Source organism: Canis lupus, chromosome 8 (genome assembly GCF_011100685.1).
Source record: "Canis lupus familiaris isolate Mischka breed German Shepherd chromosome 8, alternate assembly UU_Cfam_GSD_1.0, whole genome shotgun sequence".
Taxonomy (NCBI): Eukaryota; Metazoa; Chordata; class Mammalia; order Carnivora; family Canidae; genus Canis; species Canis lupus.
Window position 1 is genome coordinate 10,800,143 of NC_049229.1, and position 20,301 is coordinate 10,820,443.

General features: G+C 39.1%; 1 protein-coding gene across 14 annotated transcripts in view; it reads right to left on the reverse strand.

The window, feature by feature from the left end:
* The window catches only part of HEATR5A (HEAT repeat containing 5A), a 111,807-nt gene extending 92,900 nt beyond the window's left edge, over positions 1-18,907 (reverse strand). For 10 of the 14 annotated variants that reach the window (XR_005363102.1, XM_038544428.1, XM_038544423.1 and 7 more), the window contains exons 1-4: positions 18,772-18,907; positions 3,793-3,992; positions 1,768-1,979; positions 777-885 (exon numbers count right to left, since the gene is read on the reverse strand). Coding sequence is in view for 13 of the 14 variants with exons in the window: in XM_038544428.1 (XP_038400356.1) it covers positions 777-885; positions 1,768-1,979; positions 3,793-3,918 (447 nt within the window). In the remaining variant the exon portion in view is untranslated. Of the gene's footprint in view, positions 1-776; positions 886-1,767; positions 1,980-3,792; positions 3,993-14,305; positions 14,326-16,253; positions 16,321-18,441; positions 18,588-18,771 lie in introns of those variants that run through there. The other 4 variants (XM_038544420.1, XM_038544418.1, XM_038544421.1 and 1 more) reach the window with 4 other exon arrangements.
* Between the last annotated feature and the right edge of the window lie 1,394 nt (positions 18,908-20,301).

A 20,301-nucleotide genomic window follows, 5' to 3' on the forward strand; every position in this document is an offset into this window, starting at 1 on the left:
GCTGAAGGCAGGCGCTAAACCGCTGAGCCACCTGAGCTGCCCTGAGTGATCCTTAAATATTAGGGAGCGACCACAGATTTAAAAATTTTTGATAAACAAACATACAAATGCTTTAATTTCAAAAATGATTGGTGAAACCAGTTGGCAAGATATGACTATCTTAGAAGTCAAATGAAGAGACAATTACAAAAACAAAGAGTATTCCACAGTGGTTAATGATCACAAATCAATAAGGCTAAGGCTGAGAATATATTCCCCTGGCAACTAAAAGGTCAACCAGATCCTGGTCATACTTATATTCTCCATGCTTTTCTCCAACCTGGTTATATTCCTTACTCCTCTCTGATGCTGGCGGAATACTAATCCATCCATCAGGCACCCAAATAGTTATCAACTATGTATCTGAATCATTGTGGACAAGCAACTGATGTAGTACTAGTATTAGGGGAAAAGGTGATGTGAGAGGAAGAAGCAGGGATAGGTCTACCAGAGAAATACCTTAGCTTTTGCCTATTTGGATTTACCTAAAATCACAAATTACATTATTGATTTTCTAATAAAGATTTAATATACAAAATACATATGTGCATCTCCTAGAAATATTTTATCTATGGATATATTTATATACATACCCATGTACCTTACCATAGGCAAAACACTTTCACTGGCTCAAGGAACCATAAAACCTGTAAAATACTATCTTTTTATTCTTCTTTGTATGTAATAAAAATTACAGTTTATCTTTTTATTCTTTGGATGAACTTGTGCTTACTCACCTCTGCACTCTTCATAGCTTTAAGGATATTCCCCACTGTATCAGTAAAGGTGTTAACCAGTATTCTACCCAACTTCTTGTATAAGGAACCCAAACATACCACGGCAGCCCTGAAACATTTAAATTAGATATTAGTCATGAGCGAAAAAACAGCAATAAAAAAATCTCAGCCCATGTAAAGTTGACTATTTAATTTTAAAGGATAAAACTGCCCATATTCTATTCCATTGTTAAATCCTGAGGCATGATGCTTACATGAATATCAAATAATTACACTTTCAAGAACAGTAAGGAGAAAAAATGTATTTTCAAGTAATCAAAACCTCCATTCCCTCAAACTTTACAAACTAATTTTTCATAAAACTGACCTTCATATATTAGTCAAAGATAATGTTAAAGATACAAGATAAGAAAAACAGGAAATAATGTTCTTTTCAAATCTGAAGTCTGAAAACTTCATGGTAAAATACATTGTTGTAAGCTAAAAATTAGATCAACAAAAATTTCTGTAAAATTACTATTGTGGAACCATACATTTATGGAAAACTACTCTTTCTAAAATAACAGATGAAATAATGAACAGAATCCTATGAAGAAAGTAAATAAGCTAACCTTTTTAGAAGCTCAGAAGAGTATTTTTCTATATGGTATTTATTATTAATTTTTACTACTGAGAACTAGGAAGTTAAAAGAACACCCAAAATGTGAAGCATTCAAAATATCTTTTTGTTAAACACGCAACTAAGATTCTTTTTGTATGTATCTTTAAAATATGTTTTTATAGAAGACATATATTTGTTTCAGGTGTACAACATAGTGATTTGACAATTATAAACATTAAAAACTGCTCACTACAGTTAGTGTAGTTATCATTTGTCACTATACAATATGATTACAATATTACTGGCGATATTCCCTATGCTGTACTTTTCATCCCCTTGACTTACTTGCTTTTTATAACTAGAAGTCTGTATCTCTTTAGTTCAACTTACAGTTTTGTGGGAAGATAACTTGGAGAATCATCCTTGCTACGAATAAGATCATTACATTTATCGATTGTCTCGTAAACAGAGAATGTGTCCCCGATACTATAAAGAACACCTAGATTCTTAGCAAGGAGTTTGCGGGTAGGAGGCCCTGGGGAGCTGTTCAACAAAGACAGGAGCTGTTCAACAAGAGCCTTCTGTTTCTCCTTTACATCACTCTAGAAAGGAAGTAACAAAAATACAATTCAAAGTCAACATAATTACATGTAATCTTCTAATACAATGTTTCTTTAATAGTTTTTTAAGAATTAAAAACTCCAGAAAAATGCATTCATTTTGACTAAAAATTACAAATAAGTTGGTGGTATAGTCATTACAACGACACAAGGTAATTTTTTGCCCTGTGGATAGCTTCAAAAAATAATCTCTGGGCCACAATATACCAGTCTCTGTGAAGAAACACAAGGCTTCTATTTCTTCTGTATCTTTCTTCTGTTGAAAGGTAGAGCAAATTTGTATTTTAACTGGAGGTTCTTTGTTATATATCTGTATAAATAAGCAGTAACTGGGGTGCCTGGGTGGCTCAGTGGTTGAGCATCTGCCTTCGGCTCAGGGCGTAATCCCAGGGTCCCGGGATCGAACTCTGCATCGGGCTTCCTGCAGCAAGCCTGTTTCTCCCTCTGCCTGTGTCTCTGCCTCTCTGTGTCTCTCATGAATAAATAAAATAAAATAAAATCTTAAAAAAAAAAAAACCCAGCAATCTACAATCCATCATGAGTCAACCTTATGATGAATGATTATGTTACTCAGATCTTTTTCTAAGTTTAGTGCAATTTTCTTTTTGCAAGCTTATACATCTAAATGCCAGCAATGTTACTCTATTTTGTTTATTTTCTGAAAAAAGGAATAACAATATCATTACAATAGTAACAGTATTCAGGTGCTCACTAAGGCATAAGCTTCCACAATGAAGTACTTGTTAGTATATGGATTTTTGTCTTGTTAAATTCCAAATGTCCATGAGTAGTGTCTTTGCACCATTTTTGCATGACATATGGTATTGTTATTATGGAGGAAAATACCTTCACTTTTAGTAGGAGACATACATGGAAGTATCTAGGTGCAATATCACTTCATATGGCTCAATAAATCAATCAAATATGGTAAAATGTTAACTGCTAAATGTAGGTAAAAAGTATGAGTGATTGTTTTCTTTTTTTGGAAACTATTTCATAAGCTCAAGAGTGAATATGTTTACTAAAAGACTTTTAAATTCAAATTCTCCCTAAAGGGATGCCCGGGCGGCTTAGCGGTTTAGCACCTGCCTTCAGCCCAGGCCCCGGATAAAGTCCCTGCATTGGCTTCCTATATGGAGCCTGCTTCTCCCTCTACCTATGTCTCTGCCTTTCTTTTCTGTGTCTCTCATGAATAAATAAGTAAAATCTTAAAAAAAAAAAAGAAAAATTCTCCCTGAAAAGCTCAGAACTTTTTAAAAGCAAAACTTCCATTACAATATTTAGCAATATATTACATAAGGGCTTCAATGCATATGAAAGTGAAGAAGATAATGAAAATGAAATCTAATAGAATGTGGTTTATAGTTTATATTTTTATACATTTTTTAAAGTAATACAAAAAATACTGGCTGATTTCTTCCTGCTTTAAAAAAATTTTTTTAATCCTTTATTTATCTGAGAGAGAGAGAGAGAGAGACAGGGAAAGAGAGCACAAGTGAGGAGATAGAGAAACAGGATCCCCACTGTACAGGGACACTCAACATGGGGCTTGATTCCAGGACCCTGGGATCATAACCTGAGCCAAAGGTAGACACGTAACGGACTGAGCAACCCAGGCACCCCCTTTTTCCTACTTTTTGAAAGCACAAACTTCTTGTAATATTTCATTATAAACTCTTAATAAGGCCTAGCATTTGAAAGCTAATTTGGTTTATTCTGAACAGAATGAGATAAGCAAACCAAAGGACCTAAACATTATCTGGCACTTAAAAAAAGTTTTTGCAATTTTACCTACCTTGCTCGTTGCTAGCAAGAGCTTCTCCAAATATCTCAACCAATCGAAAATAAACTCTGCCTTCTGAACTTCACCTAGTTGATTGTATGCTTCTTCATTCAGCAGTAAGCTATGAGCTAATTCCATTCCTTGCAGAAAATTCTCCTAGCTGGTCACAATTCTTCTCGTTAAACTTCAGTCAATATACCTAAGAAAAAAGTCTGTAATAGAGAAAAAGAACAAATTTTACAAGGAAGGCAAATGTAAAACCAGAAATCTTCCACAGAAAGCACAAAGCATAATTAAATTGGAGATTTTAAAAAATAACAGCTCTAGGGTGAAACTGGGAAATCCAATACTAAACTCTTAACAGTGACACAAAATCCACTTTTGAATTCCTTTTTTTAAAGATTGTATTTATTTATTCATGACAGACATAGGCAGAGGGAGAAGCAGGCTCCATGCAGGAAGCCTGATGTGGGACTTGATCCCGGGACTCCAGGATCATGCCCTGAGCCACACAGGCATCCCGTTGAACTCCTTTTTTAGAGAGCAGACAGACAAAGCAGAAAAACATTATTGACATTCATATGTAATAACTTGCTAAACAGAAGGGACATTCCATTAAAATTTTGAAAATTTTTAGGTTAGGTTATTCAAGCATTAGGTTTTCCATTTTCTTTGTAGGATATATATCATGTTACTAAAAATGAGTCATGGGTACATATCAACAAATGACCAAATATCCAGACCTCCTACTAAAATTCTATAAAACCTGACCTCTCCCTGGGTACATATCCCAGTCATTTACCTGGAGATTGAAATGGAAGGAATTATTCCCATTAGCATCTGATCCCCCAGCCTAATAAAGACACTGCCTGTAGCTTGAGGCTAGGAGTTTTAGGAAAAAGTTTCATCTCAACCAGAATAGTCTTATCTCTGTAAGCCTTGTGAAAGACAAGTCCTGTTTTTGAAGGCACTTATATGGATATTGTCTAGGGGTAGTAGCAATAAAGATTCTATCTGCTACGACCCAGCTCCAAAGCAGCTTTTACTTCTGCTTTTGCAAATAATAAAAAAAAAAGACAGAGATTTTGTTTTGTTTTGTTTTTTTAAATTCATGAGTATATCCTGAGCATACACTTTCCAGAACATAAATAACATGTAACTGTATACACACATACATTTATAAGATGACATTGTGATTATGGATTTTATTTAGGAGAAGCATACTCAAGTTTATAGTAGCAAAGCAACAAATCTACAACTCATTTTTGAATCATTAAGTGAATAAATCAACTATAAATTATGGCAAAAAATTTTTTTTAAATTTTTATTTATTATTTATGATAGAGAGAGAGAGAGAGAGAGAGGCAGAGACATAGGCAGAGGGAGAAGCAGACTCCATGCACCGGGAAAAATATGGCAAAATATTAACAGCTGTATGTAGACAGTGGGAGTATGAATGGTCATTTTACTGTTCTATGCTTTTTCTGTATTTTTTTGAAAGATCACAATAAAAAGTTGGAAAAAATTATTTAATAAACTCAGAAACACACAAGCGGGGATGCCTGGCTGGCTCAGTGGTAGAGTATGAGGCTCTTGATCTTGGGGTACTGAGTCTGAGCCCACACATTGGGTTTAGAGTTTATGTTAAAATTTTTTTTTAATTAGAAGGGAAAAGCTTAAGAAAAAAACACACACATTGGCTTAAGAAAAAAATCATCACTATTACCTATAAGAGAGACAACTATCATCAAGAACCTTAAACAGGGAAGACACTATATATAATAGATGGGTACTCCTATTCACTAATGTATCAAAAATAAATTTGATAAATTATAAAACTCCCAACTAAACAGAAACAGGTAATTAGAACTGTATGAAAATATAGACAGATTGCTACAGGTAATTAAACTAAAAGATTTTAAATATATAGCTCATATTCCCCTAAATAAATCTCAATCTTTTATAGAGAAGCCAGTAAGTAATGATGTATTAGAAAATCAGATGGAAGACCTAGGGGAGGCTTTTCTTTCATTCATTCATTTTTTTTCTCCCAGAGTTTGCTGGTATAAAATTACCCACAGTGTCGGATCATAATTAATATAAATCTTAAAACAGTCTCCTTCTATTTTTTTTTAAAGATTTTATTTATTTATTCATGAGAGACACAAAGGGGGTGGGGCAGAGACACAGGCAGAGGGAGAAGCAGGCTCCATGCAGGGAGCCCAATGTGGGACTCGATCCTGGGTCTCCAGGATTGCGCCCTGGGCCGAAGGCAGATGCCCAACTGCTGAGCCACCCAGGCATCCCAACAGTCTCCTTCTAGATGTAATCACAAACTGGTACCCTGTCAGCCAAAGTTAGCCTGCAACATATTGAGGGGAAGGTGACTTACCAACATGTAAACATAAGATTTTACATGAAAATCTGGTTCCAAATCCCCATACAGCAACAAATGACTAAATCTAAGGGAGGACTCTCCAGCAGGCCACAGCTGCCACCTGGCCTGCCTCATTCATTTACATTACCTGACATTTCTTCAGGTATTTAACTTTTCAACTCCTTCTCTTTATCTTGCTTGTGTCCCTCTTGCTTGGCCCAACATTCTGGTATGATGCTGCCCCAGAAGTCAAAAGGCAGCTTTTACCCATCCACACCCACCAAATCTGTATGCTGCTTTAGCCATCTGGATTGTTCCCTTTCAGTGAGTCTCGCCTATCTGCTTAATACTACTATGACCTGGTACTGACAGTCCTCAAAAAAAAAAAAAAAAAGAGAGAGAGACACATTAGGTTATTTTCAAAAATGCCAATTTTAAAGAACAAGCATATAAACAATAGACTAACAAATTAGGATACAACAATTAAGGACAAAGTTAAATAAATGTTAGAGAAACAGTTTCTGGAAGAAATCTTCTAGCTATACAAAAGGTGAAAAACAAGTTTGCACTCAATATCTATGATTCTGTGAGAGAAAAAAAAATTACCTCAGTATCACAGAGAAAATTTAACTACCACATCAAATCAAAATTTTAAGAGGGGCATCTGGGTGGCTCAGTGCTTGAGTGTCTGCCTTCAACTCAGGCTGTGATCTGGGGGTCCTGGGATGGAGTCCCGCATTGGGCTCCCCACAGAGAGCCTGCTTCTCCCTCAGCCTGTGTTTCTGCCTCTCTCCATGGGTCTCTTATGAATAAGTAAATAAACAAATAAATAAATAAAATCTTTTTTTTTAAATCCTATCTTAAGAATAAAATTACCCTTTTTAGAGGTCATTAGGACTGCTGAAGAGACTTTTTTTTCCTTAGGCAGCAGCAATATTGTGGTGTAAAATGATCCATCAAGAAGCAAAATAGCTAACACAATGCAATAATAAATAATTCAGTAAAAAGATTGAGATCATAATCAAAGCCAAGTTCTCTCTAATGTCCTCAATATTCCTCATATAAATTACTACAAAAAGTAGACAATTCATAATAGTAATCCCACATTTAAATATCCATTCTAAAATGCACCTGTGATCTCCATGTATGCACTATCAATGGGATCAGCAAATGCTTTTTGCAAAAAAACAGATGTTTCTGTTCTTACCAGAAGTTTCACTGTAGGAAGATGAATACAAATGCAGTCAAACTATCATGTTTTAATATAACCACACCCTTCAACTCCATGTATCTGGAGACTGCTTATTTTTCTAATTTTCTCTTATTTTCCATTTTTGTTTCTTTTGAGATCGCAAAGTGATTAGTTCATCAAAAGTAAACATATATTAAACATATTTTTCAAACTATAGTTATGCTACTTGAAAAAAATGTTTGTAAAACTGCTGTTCCCACTGTAATGCCAGCCATTATTTTTGACAGAAGCTAACATTTATTGGCCACTTACTATATGTGCTTTACATTTTCTCAACTAATTCACAAAATTGTTCAAGAGGTATTTTTAGATGACAAAGAAACTGAGGCACAGAGAAACCAAGTAGTAGTCCTAAGGTCACTTTGAACCTGGATGTAGACATAAGCAATCAGACTCCAGATATATGTGCTTTAACCACCAGATACTCTACTGCCACTCTTTGATCCAATCAAACCGCTCAAACACCTTGAAATCAGCCATTTTTTAAAAAGCTCAGAACTTCGGATCCCTGGGTAGCTCAGCGGTTTAGCGCCTGCCTTCGGCCCAGGGCATGATCCTGGAGACCTGGGATTGAGTCCCACGTCAGGCTCCCTGCATGCAGCCTGCTTCTCCCTCTGCCTGTGTCTCTGCCTCTCTCTCCCTCTCTCTCTCTCTCTGAATCTCTCATGAATAAATAAATAAAAATCTTAAAAAATAAAAAAGCTCAGAACTTGTAGAGAATTTGTGAATAATACGGAACAATAGATCACTGTAATGTTTCCTAAAATATGAATACGAGATTCCTTATTTTAATAAGTATGAGAATCTAGTAATAAACAAAGCTACCCAAAAGATGTCTCAGGGTATTCATAGTATGTACTATGAATCTCTATGAATGCGATGTAGTCTGAAGTATTAACCAAAACACTGCACAACAGTAATTTCCAGACTTAAGTTGTCCCATAAAAAACATTAACAGGTACCTGTTTCAGCCACTCTTCCTATATTTTAAAAAGGTGCACAAGAATATTACTTTATAGTCAAATATTACATATGCTAACATAAAGCCAATAGTTGAGCTAAGCTTACAAATGTCCTTCAAAGCTTCTTAGACCATACATTTCTCTTCCATTGTAGTAACTGTCTGTAGTTTGTGTATGATAGATACTCCTAGTGACTCAGTTATAATTTTAATCCCTGAAGTCTTTTACATTGAGAAAAATAGTCACTGTGTATTAGACCTAAGGTTCTAAGGTACTGTCTACTATGGCTCTCAGAGTGGGATATCCCCAGCAGTGAGTGTACCAACAGAATACATATGCTGGAGGATCAAATTTTACTTAACCATTTCCCCTCTGATATTAACTTATTATTTTATATGAAAATAAATGTGCATTTAATATGCAGTAGAAGGCAAAATTAATAAAGTGTTTTAAGATAAAACATAAACCTTCAGAGGAATTCTAAGCATGACAAGCCTTTCTAAACATCTTTTTTTTTTTTTTTTTTTTCTAAACATCTTTTAAAAAAATCACTCCCCCACCAAAAGTTCACTCCCCTCTTCTGGTATGAATACTAGTTTAATGGAAATGTTTAAGAACATCTAAGCTACTAGTAAGTTGAACTATTGAACTGCCATTTTTATAGGTCAAAAAATAGCTGAGTGTCAGCAAATTCATCATATGGTTCAATTTACTTTATTTGTATTTACTGATTTGACAGAGAATGAGAGAGAGGGCCCAAGCAGACAGAGCAGCAGGCAGAGAGAGGGGAAGAAACAGGCTCTTCACGAAGCAGAGCTCGATGTGAAGCAGACGCTTAACCCACTGAGCCACTCAGGCACCCCTCACATGGTTCAACTTAAATATCATGTTCAGTCTTCAAAGATTTAGCATAATGTAAGAAAGGCTAATGGCTTTGTCTAAAGGCTAACGTTTACATTCTGTATAGTGTTCTTAGGTCTTCCATCTGACAATGAGTCCACATCAAATCTATGTCGGCAAAGAAGTGTAAGCACCTTTAAGAATTTCATTTTTTTCAGCTTCAACAATTTTATTTATTTAAAAGATTTTGGGGTAAGGGCGAGAGGGAGAGGAAGGAGAGATAGAGAATCTTAAGCAGGCTCCTCACCCAGTATGGATCCAAAGGAGTCTGATCTCACAATCCTGAGATCATGACCTGAGTTGAAATCATTAGTCATACACTTAAATGACGAAACCACCCAGGCACCCTAAAAGATTTTGTTTTTAAATAATTTCTACACTAAATGTGGGGCTTGAAATCACAATCTCAAGATCAAAAGTTGCATGCTCTACCAAGTGAGTCAGCCAGGCACCCCTCAGCTACAACAATTTTTTTTTTAATTTTTATTTATTTATGATAGTCACAGAGAGAGAGAGAGAGGCAGAGACACAGGCAGAGGGAGAAGCAGGCTCCGTGCACCGGGAGCCCGATGTGGGACTCGATCCTGGATCTCCAGGATCGCGCCCTGGGCCAAAGGCAGGCGCCAAACCGCTGTGCCACCCAGGGATCCCAGCTACAACAATTTTAAAAATAACACAAAACAAAACAGCCTACAGATTATGTCAGTCCTGATTGTGTTAACATGATTTTTTCTATCTAGGGTTTAAAGATCTATTTTAGTAGAGATAAGAACATATTTAAAATTATGGTTAAAATTTACAGGGAAAAAGAATCTTCCTAATCTTTTTTTTTTTTTTTTAAGACTTTATTTATTCATGAGAGAGACACAGAGAGAGCCAGAGAGACAGGCAGAGGGAGAAGCAGGCTCTATGCAGAGAGCCTCATGTGGGACTCAATCCCAGGACTCCAGGATCATGCCCTGGGCCGAAGGGAGGCACTCAACTGCTGAGCCACCCAGGGATCCCGAATCTTCCTAGTCTTTTTGGTCATTTAGTTTCTTAAAATGATTCATTATACCACTGTTAAGAGGGAAAAGAGGAAAAATCCCAAATGAGAACAACAAACACAAAATTAAGATTGGTCTGTTGCTTTGTTAGTTTTTTGTTTCCAGAGCATGAAAAGACTAATATACAAAATGAACAAGCCATTTTAAGTAAATGGAACTAATTCCCAAATGTATCAAGTGCCTGAAGTTTTGAAATATATCATATGTAAATTTCAATTACTTTCTTCAACTCTCACTTCTCTAAAAGCCATCACTACAGCTTCAACTCAGCCTCCAGTCTTTAGTTTTCTCAGTTTTGCTCAATAAACATAAAGCAAACAACAAAAAAACCCTCTCAAGAATCTCCCACACTTCAAGGAACATGCATAAATCTTAAAATCCAAAACTTCCCCCCAAAACAAAACAAAACAAAACAATAATTAGAATTAATCTAGAAAGAAGCTGGATCATTCTCTCTTGACCTAAATTAAGATTCTCTTTGACATGTGATTCAGGCTTTGCAAAATTATAGGTTACAAAATACAAACTCACAAATTACAGTGAGCTTTAGCTTTAGGTCATGCTTAAGATGTTGCCTAAGGGAGGCTGCCCCTGGTAAAGAAGAAGTCTTTGTTTTGTTTTTTTAACTGTACTTTAAATATATCTAGGCATAGCCCTAAAGTTAGTTTGCTGACACATTTATAATATTAGAGTTCTTTAATACTATTTTATCTTCTTGATTTCTAAATCTTGTATTTACTGCATCTTTGAATCTGAAATATCTTGCTTCTTTCTTTCTAAATAAACTTACTATATTAAAATTCAGGTAGGGGCGCCCGGGTGGCACAGTTGGGTAAGCATCTGACTCTTGGTTTTGGCTCAGATTATCATCTCAGGGTCTTGAGATGGAGCCCCAGTCAGTCAGCAAGGAGTCAGCTTAAGACTCTCTCTTCTCTGCCCCTCCCGTCTGTGTACACACACACGTTCTCTCTTTAAAATAAATAAATCTGAAGAAAATAATAAAATTCAGCTAAAAAAAATGACTTCCTTCAGGAAAGCTTTCATGATTATTCTTATACTGTTTCCTCTTGGTATAGCACTTTTTTCATTATACTTATGGTTTTGTTTTTTTTTTTTACACTGATGGTCCTTAAAATATGTTTGGCTTCTCCACTTTATCACCTAGATCATGAGATTCTTCAAATATTTTTCCAAATCATGATTTAAAAATCTTAACCATAATTATTAGAGTAGTAACATTATAGATTATGTTCTTTTCTCTTTCTCTAATTTTTAGTGATTTTAAAACTTTTATTTTTTTTTATTTTTTTATTTTTTTTTTAATTTATTTATGATAGTCACAGAGAGAGAGAGAGGTAGAGACATAGGCAGAGGGAGAAGCAGGCTCCATGCACCGGGAGCCCGATGTGGGATTCGATCCTGGATCTCCAGGATCACGCCCTGGGCCAAAGGCAGGCGCCAAACCGCTGCACCACACAGGGATCCCGATTTTAAAACTTTTAAAATGAAATCCTTAAAGACCAATAAACAAACTAAACTTTTGTTAGATTCCTAACTTTTAAAATTCACACCACCATTTGTCAGAATCACCTTTCCTCAGAGGAAAAAGGAAAAACAGTATTTTTACATCAAAACATAAGGAATAAAATGTGCAAAACAAATGGCAGGGGAGAGTGGAGATCATTAGTTTATATTTGGGCTCCTTCTCTATCTAGTTACTCCTACATCTTTCAGTAAATCACAAAATCAGCCTCATCTCCTAACTCTTCCAAGGAAAAGGGGCCCAAAGAATTAAAAGGGGAGTGTTAGGAAAATGGCAAGGGGAACAACACAGAGGAGACAGGTAAATTGTTAAAATTAAAGGATAGTGGGCAGCCCCGGTGGCTCAGCGGTTTAGTGCCGCCTTCAGCCCAGGTCCTGATCCTAGAGACCCGAAATCGAGTCCCACATCAGGCTCCTTGCATGGAGCCTGCTTCTCCCTCTGCCTGTATCTCTGCCTCTCTCTCTCTCTCTCTGTCATGAATAAAATGAATAAAATCTTTTAAAAAATTAAAGGATACTAAGCATGTCATAATAGCAAACCTGTAACAATGCATGTTAGTGGGTCATAACTCTAGCTGCTTTATTTACTTATTTATTTATTTTTAAAATATTTTATTTATTCATAAGAGACAGAGAGAGAGAGGTAGAGACACAGGCAGAGGAAGAAGCAGACTCCCCATTGAGCAGGGAGCCCAACGTGGGGCAGGAACTCATGACTCTGAGATCAAGACCTAAACCAACCCAGATACTGAGATGTGAGTCCACATCAAAAGTTGGACGTTTGGCAGCTCGGGTGGCTCAGCAGTTTAGCACCGCCTTCGGCCCAGGGCCTGATCCTGGAGACTTGGGATCGAGTTCCACGAGTTCCACGTCGGGCTCCGTGTGTGGAGCCTGCTTCTCCCTCTGCCTGTGTCTTTGCCACACCCGCCCCCCCTCTCATGAATAAATAAAATCTTAAAAAAAAAAAAAAAGCCGGGCATTTAACCCATTGAGCCACCCTGCAGCACCCCACTACCATCCCCCCCCCCGCCCCACCAGCTGGGAATGTTGGGTGACTAATGCTTTATATAGAACACAATCTTTGAAATACTAATCATTAAATACTATAAATCAAAAAATTTAGGTATTCCATTTTGTTCATACTATAAGATTTTTATTTTTATTTATTTTTTTAATTCATAGAGACACAGGGAGAGAGAGAAAGAGAGAGAGAGAGAGAGAGAGAGGCAGAGACACACACAGGCAGAGGGAGAAGCAGGCACCATACAGAGGGCCTGATGTGGGACTCAATCCCGGGTCTCCAGGATCACGCCCTAGGCTGCAGGCGGCGCTAAACCGCTGAGCCACCGGGGCTGCCCTATGATAAGATTTTTTATTAGAAGACTATACAAGTTAATATCACACCTACTTAAAAGTGGCCATTTCTGATTAATATTTTGGATCAAATTATCTAACATTAAATATTTTAAATATGAACAGAATCTTCTCTTAGCTACTCCTAGAATATGAATAAAGATGCTTTTAATTAAACTAGTATATCAGTTCACATAAAAATCTGTATTATTCATACTTGTTTATTTTTTAAAAGATTTTATTTATTTATTCATGAGAGACACAGAGAGAGAGAAGCAAAGGGAGAAGCAGAGGGAGAAGCAGAAAGAGAAGCAGAGGGAGAGGCAGGCTCCGTGCAAGGAGCCCAATGTGGGACTCGATCCCAGGACTCCAGGATCATGCCCTGGGCCGAAGGCAGGGACTAAACCTCTGAGCCACCCAGGGATCCCAAAAAAATCTGTATTATTCATATTTATAATTAAGTTTCACATTATACTCCTAAATTAAAACAGTGTATTACACCATAAATTTAACTTTTAGGGGGAATTCTGACTACAAATTCTCATAAAATCAATTTAATTCATATTTGTTGTCATATCACAAAAAATCTAATTTGTAACATGCCCAGGCACAGCACTACAATCTTTTTTTTTTTTTTAAAGATTTCATTTATTTATTCATGAGACACACACACACACACACACACACAGAGGCGGAAACACAGGCAGAGGGAAAAGCAGGCTCCTCACAGAGAGCCCCCCATGTGGGACTCAATCCCGGACACTGGGATCATGCCCTGAGCCAGAGGCTTAACCACTTAGCCACCCAGGCGTCCCTACAATCTTATTTTAATATATAATGAAAATACATCTAGTCCAGCGAGATTCTGCAAGACTGTTTCCTGCAAACTTGGTAGGGATGGGGAAACTGCTGCTTATCAGTACATACTATAAGCCAATAGGAATGGCAGATGCACACAGCTCCGTAAGAACCAATGGAGAACACATCCTTTGACATACAGAAGTTAGGGTGAAAGAGGAAAGAAATAGGAGTTAAAGGGAAATTTATAAACTGGCATAAGAAACGCCACAAGTGGGGATGCTATTTACTTTACCTTCCTCTTCTGTTTTTCTGAAGTACTGCAGATTCCCATTAGGGATGAGAGCAATGACAGAAACTGAATTAGGTGAAGGAGATTGCCAATGAGGGCTCCACTAAAGTTCTGTGGGCTCTTGCAATTCTCCTCCCAGATTACAAAAAAAGAAAGCCCCTGAAGGGTAAAAGGAAGTGTTGTGGGGAAACTCAGCAGTATGAACCAACTCTAAGGCAGTGATGGGAAAAGGAACTAACATTTTTTGACAAATTACTTAGTGGAAACGTTTAATCCTTATAACACTGAAACTTAAATATTATTATCCTCATTTTACAGGTGATGGTAACAAGAAATATGTCCAAGGTCGAAATGTTATTTAAGCAGAATAAGATAATGGCTTCATCTGTCTGGTTTCAATGTCCATGTTCCCTCAACTACTTCATATATTCTCTTCATAAAGTCTAATCGTTATTATTGACAGGTACTGCCATACCCACTAAAGCACGTAATCATTATAACTCTATTGTTCTTTCTTTCTTTTCTCTTTTTTTTTTTTTTTTTATCACTTCACTCTCCTCCAAGTCTTCCGTACTCTACGGTTTTCTGTTAAAGTGTGAGGTCTTCTAGAGACATCAACTTTCATCTAGACAGTAAATCAATAAGTATCAGCAGTGTTAGTTTAGTCTTTGGATATTCTTGACAATTTTTATCACTGTTTGTTCCACAAAACAACTCTTCCAACTCCCCCTTGGAAGGCAGGGCACTGGGAGTGCCAGACGGTACATTTTAAGATAGAAAGTTTATTCTTCTCTTATCTCCCACCTCACTCATCTCAAAGTAACTATATAAACAATCTTACTACTTGGTACCAAGTTGAAATTCCATTAAGAAGAAAACAAAGAACGTTTTCTTAAAAAAAAAAAAAAAAAAAAGCTATACAGAAATTGTTTCAAAGATCATGAACTTTACTGACCTAAGTCTCTCAGTCTCTCAGAGCCTATTCATTCAACATTTAGACATGACTAATAATCCAATTATCCAGATTCTAGAGGGTAGAATAGAGTCCCATATTAAAAGTAAAAGAGCAATGTCATTGAGATCAGGAAGAAGTCACAGCAGGATGCTAACAGTGATGGAAGCAATCAAAATACTAATTAATAAAGTAGAGACATTTTAAAAAGCAGGGCAGCATGAGACTGCTAAGTACAAGAGCAAAGTGCACAAGATGCCATTATTCCTCCAGGGCAGCAGAGGCCAAGAATTCTTGCCCAATTTTCCAATAACTCTATCCTTTTATTTGCTGTACATGCAATCTGTCACCTAGGACTTCTTAGTTTAGCCATTAGACCCCACTTGCCTTAGAATCTCCCCTCTTTTTCCCCTTCAAACTGTTTGTGACCCTTTTTTAAAAATTTAAATTAATTATTTTAGTTTTAAAATTTAAATTCGGGGATCCCTGGGTGGTTCAGCAGTTTGGCCAGGGATCGGGTCCCACATCGGGCTCCCTGCCTGGGGCCTGCTCCTCCCTCTGCCTGTGTCTCTGCTTCCCTCTCTCTCTTTCTGTCTCTCATGAGTAAATAAATAAAATCTTTAAATATAAAAAATAAAAATAAATAAATAAATAAATAAATTTAAATTCAATTATGTTTGTGACTCTTAATCAGGTTCAGCATTCACAGAAGCAGCCTTAATCCACACCATCCTCTGACATTTTGGCTTTTCCTCATGGCTCCCACTTCTAATTTACAACATATCCCGTGGAATACCCCGCCTAGAATTTAGCTACATTTTTACCTTCTTGGAGGTCTACCGGAGGGCTTTTATTGACAGACACTGCTTCTTATTCCTTGCCAGATGCCCAGCTAGGCTCCTAACTTTGCAAGTATAGTTTCCCTGGAACAACTCCATTATTACTCTGCCTTCTGGCTGCCACCCTTATAGCCCTGCCCAAGTAATACACTGAACATACCATCTAGTACCTCTAATCTGCAGGACAGTCTGAGGCAGCATTCCATCAACCAAATTCATTGATATTTCTGCAGCAAAAGATAAAACACACTCTCATAAGGTGGGATTAAATAATGACTATAAATAGCTTCATGTCAGTTCATGTTATACTTTGCTGCCAAATAAGTTAAAAAAAAAAACCTTCCAGAGTCTTCTGGACATTAGAATTAAGATGAAAGGACTTTATACATATATGTTTTTCTTTCTTTTCTTTTCAGATCTCCTCCCAAAATATTGAAGAAAATTTTTTTTCCTGGTGTTTCAATAGGTAATTTCAACTTTCTGATAATTTTACTTACATAAAAAATGTACTAAATAAATGAGGTATATTTTGGGCCCATACACAAAAATATGTATATAACAAAAGCATATGAATAGATGCTGTTGTATATTTACTGACAGAGAAGCTTTATCTAGGTAATAAGTACAACTAAGTTACTGAAAAAGTATACATATAAAACATTGTATTTAGTGAAATTAGAACCATACCATGGTTTTAAGATTAGCGATTCAGGATACATACTCCAAAAAAGTTATTTCTCTCTCTCTCTCTCTCTCTCTCTCTCTCCTCTCTCTCTCTTTTTAATGCAGAGGTCATTAAACTAGTTACCCAAGATTTAGAACAAAAAGAATTTTAGAATAGTAAGGGGCCTAAACAAATCCAGTTTTAGGACGCCTGGGTGGCTCAGTGGGTGAGTGTCTGCCTTTGGCTCAGGGTGTGATCCCTGATGGGTCCCGCATAGGGCTCCCTCAGGGACCCTGCTTCTCTTCAGGTGTCTCTGCCTCTCTCTGTGTCTCTCATGAATAAATAAATAAAATATTTAAAAAAGAAATCCAGTTTAATCTTCATTCTATTCATAGGATAATTAAGAAGGGGTCATAAAAGTCATACATGGCCTCATTCCCCTTCCTGAAGACAGATGCACTGCTTAAAAACAAAGTACTTAAATTCAGGTCTCCTGACTTATCAGGTCAGAAGTCTTTTTTCCTATATTACTGCTATCTATATAAAATAACTGCATTTTAAGACAAATCCAACCTCCAGTACTTTTTCCAACTGTCACTATTCTTGTTATATAAATCTTGACGGCTTATCCATTTTATTAAAGAAAAAAAAAGTGGGATCCCTGGGTGGCGCAGCGGTTTGGCGCCTGCCTTTGGCCCAGGGCGCGATCCTGGGGACCCGGGATCGAGTCCCACGTCGGGCTCCCGGTGCATGGAGCCTGCTTCTCCCTCTGCCTGTGTCTCTGCCCCTCTCTCTCTCTCTCTCTCTGTGACTATCATAAATGAATAAAAATTAAAAAAAAAAAAAAGAAAAAAAAAGTAAGGGTATTAAAATAGAAGTCTCAGCTTCATCAGTGATCTAAAATGACTTTATCACAGACACACTTTCTAAAACATGTGGAAAATGAAACAAGGTAAGTCTTCTCTCCCCATCCATCTGAATGCTCAGCTCTTAGGAGACTTCTGCTTTCCTCACACTTTAGCCTCACTAGATTATCTCCAAAAGTTGTGAACAGTACTTGTGGGCACGTTCTCCCCCGCTGCCTTCAACGTTTCCTCTAGGCTGTGAGTTCCTTCGGGGTGCGAAGCCTCCACATAAAAGGCGCTGCGTACCTGAATAAGTGAGCGCACCTAAGAATAACGTACAATTATGATCTTTAAGGAAGGAGCTCATCATTTGGCTTCTATTATCTGACTTGACAGTTATGAAAACCTCTTACCTCGCCAGAGGTATACATTATTGTGATTAGTCAGTACCAGAAAGCACTTTTATAAAGTTTCCGAACACTTGATAGTCCCTCGAAACGACGTCCGGCTGGCCGAGAGCACGGTAAGAGGAAATGTCTCCTCACACTAAGCAAACGCTACTCCAGCAAGGGCTTTCTCTCCCTGAGAGGACTGGAACAGTCCTCCGGCGGGAGGCGATATCCGCTCCGTCTCCAGAGCTTCTGGGAACCCGCCGCGAGGGTGAGGTGCGGGCGCTGCGAGAGCCTCGCGCGGAGCCCGGGCTGGGGCCCGCTCCTGACCGACCCGGGCGCCGCGGGCGCCACTCGGGCGGGCCCGACCTCCCGACCTTCCCCGCACGCAGGGAGAGCCGGCCGCCGCCGCCGCCGCCGCCGCCGCCGCCGGGCAGAGTCCACGCCTACCTGTTGGGCTCGGGTACAACCAGGCTCTCCCCGAGCCCGGCGAGGAGGACTGGCCGCGCCGGCCATCCGGCCGTCCCCGCGCCGCAACGGAGCCCCTCCGCGGCGGGTTCCGGCCCCTTCGGCCACGACACCTGATCCCTCCACCCGTGTCCCCGCACCCAGGGTCCCAGCTGCCTCACCCACTTCGCAGCCGCGATCACCCTGGGGACGCCCAAGCCGCCCACCTCACAGCGCAGGCCCCGGCGGGAGGTCCCTCCTAGTGGGCAGGCAGCCCGGCCACCGCCCCCTCGCGCCGCAGCGTCTCCACTCCCCGGGCCCCCGGCTGCTCACCTCCTGGGGTCCCCCACGGCTCAGCGTCGCTCCCAGTCCTGCCACGTAACAGGCTCCACAGCGCAGCAGGGCAGCGCCGAGACTCGCCGGCGGCGGCGACCGCGAGGCAGCGCGACGGGAGGGGCGCGCGCGGGGCGGGGCCGGGCGGCTCGGAGCCGCGAGCGCGGCGGGAGCCGGCGATTGGAAGCCCGCCCGCGCCGCGCGGCCGATCCTAGGCCCCCGCAGCCGGCCGCCGAGCCATCGAGCACCCACTCTGGCAGGCGTGACTGCTCCACCGCCGAAAGAGCGATGGGGGAGAGAGCTGCCCAAGTTGATCGAGGCCAGGGCAGTGGCTGTGCAGTCGGGAGATCTTGGCCACAACTATTTTTGTCTGTTGTGTCAGCGCCAGCCAGAATCCCTAGGGGCGGCAGTGGGGCGTCTGAAAGCCAAGATATAGCTGCAGCCTGAGGAAATTCAGGCAGTGAGTGCTGTGGGTGTGGATGGTGTCATGTCAGCCATGGAAGGGACCCTAGAGGGCCTTGTTACTTGCTACTCCTTGTTTTATAGCCTGAGACTCTGGGGCCTGACCGAGCGCCTTACTCAAGGTCACACACGGAGTCGCCGGTGGAATTGGGACTCATGGCCACTTGGCTCCAAGTCAAGTGCGTTTTTCCAGTATACTCAGCGTTTTGAATATAATTTTCAGTCTTGAAACAGTCTCAAGATTTCGATAATGTTGCAAGTATAGGACAAAGAACATCTTTTTCTGAACCATTTGCGATTTGCTGACACGATGCCACATTGTCCCTAAATACTTCAGTGTGTGGGTCTTACTAATTAAGCATCCTCAACTATGTAGTCACTATCTACCAAGACCAAAACGTTTATGCGATACATTACGTTTGGTCAATGTCACAATCACGTTTTTTACGGTAAAAGGATTCAGTTGAGAATCAAGCAGTGTGTTTACTTGTCATGTATCTTTAGTTGCCTTCAATCCGGAACACTTCATCAGTCTTTCCTTGAGTTTCATGTCCTTGACACTTTTCAAAATTCCTGGCCAATTATTTTGCACAATGGCTTTCACTTTCCATCTCTGATGTATATTTATGATTAGACATGGTAAGTGTCTATGACAGGACTGTCACAGAAGTGATGCTGTGTTCTTCTCATTGTGAGCCAGATGCTTGGTTCCTCAACCTGTTTTGAAAGCATAAGCAGAGCTACAGTTGTATTAGTTGCATTATTAGCTGCACATACTGTTTTATTCCTTAATTATGTCTTACGTACCTCTTATCAATCATTAACTTTGGTTTTTCCACTACTACTCTCTGTTTACCCACTGATTTTAGAAACCTAATGGGGACTCAACAATAACATTTGTCTTGAAATTATCTGACATACCTGATCTTAACAGTACCAAATGGTACCTCGTTGTCCAGAAGAATGCATTCTTCTACGTTGTTTCAAGTTCCACTCCCTTCAAGGTGTCAAGAAATCCTTCACCTTCCTCTCATGTATTCATTCACCTCCTTCCCCAAACGTACATAA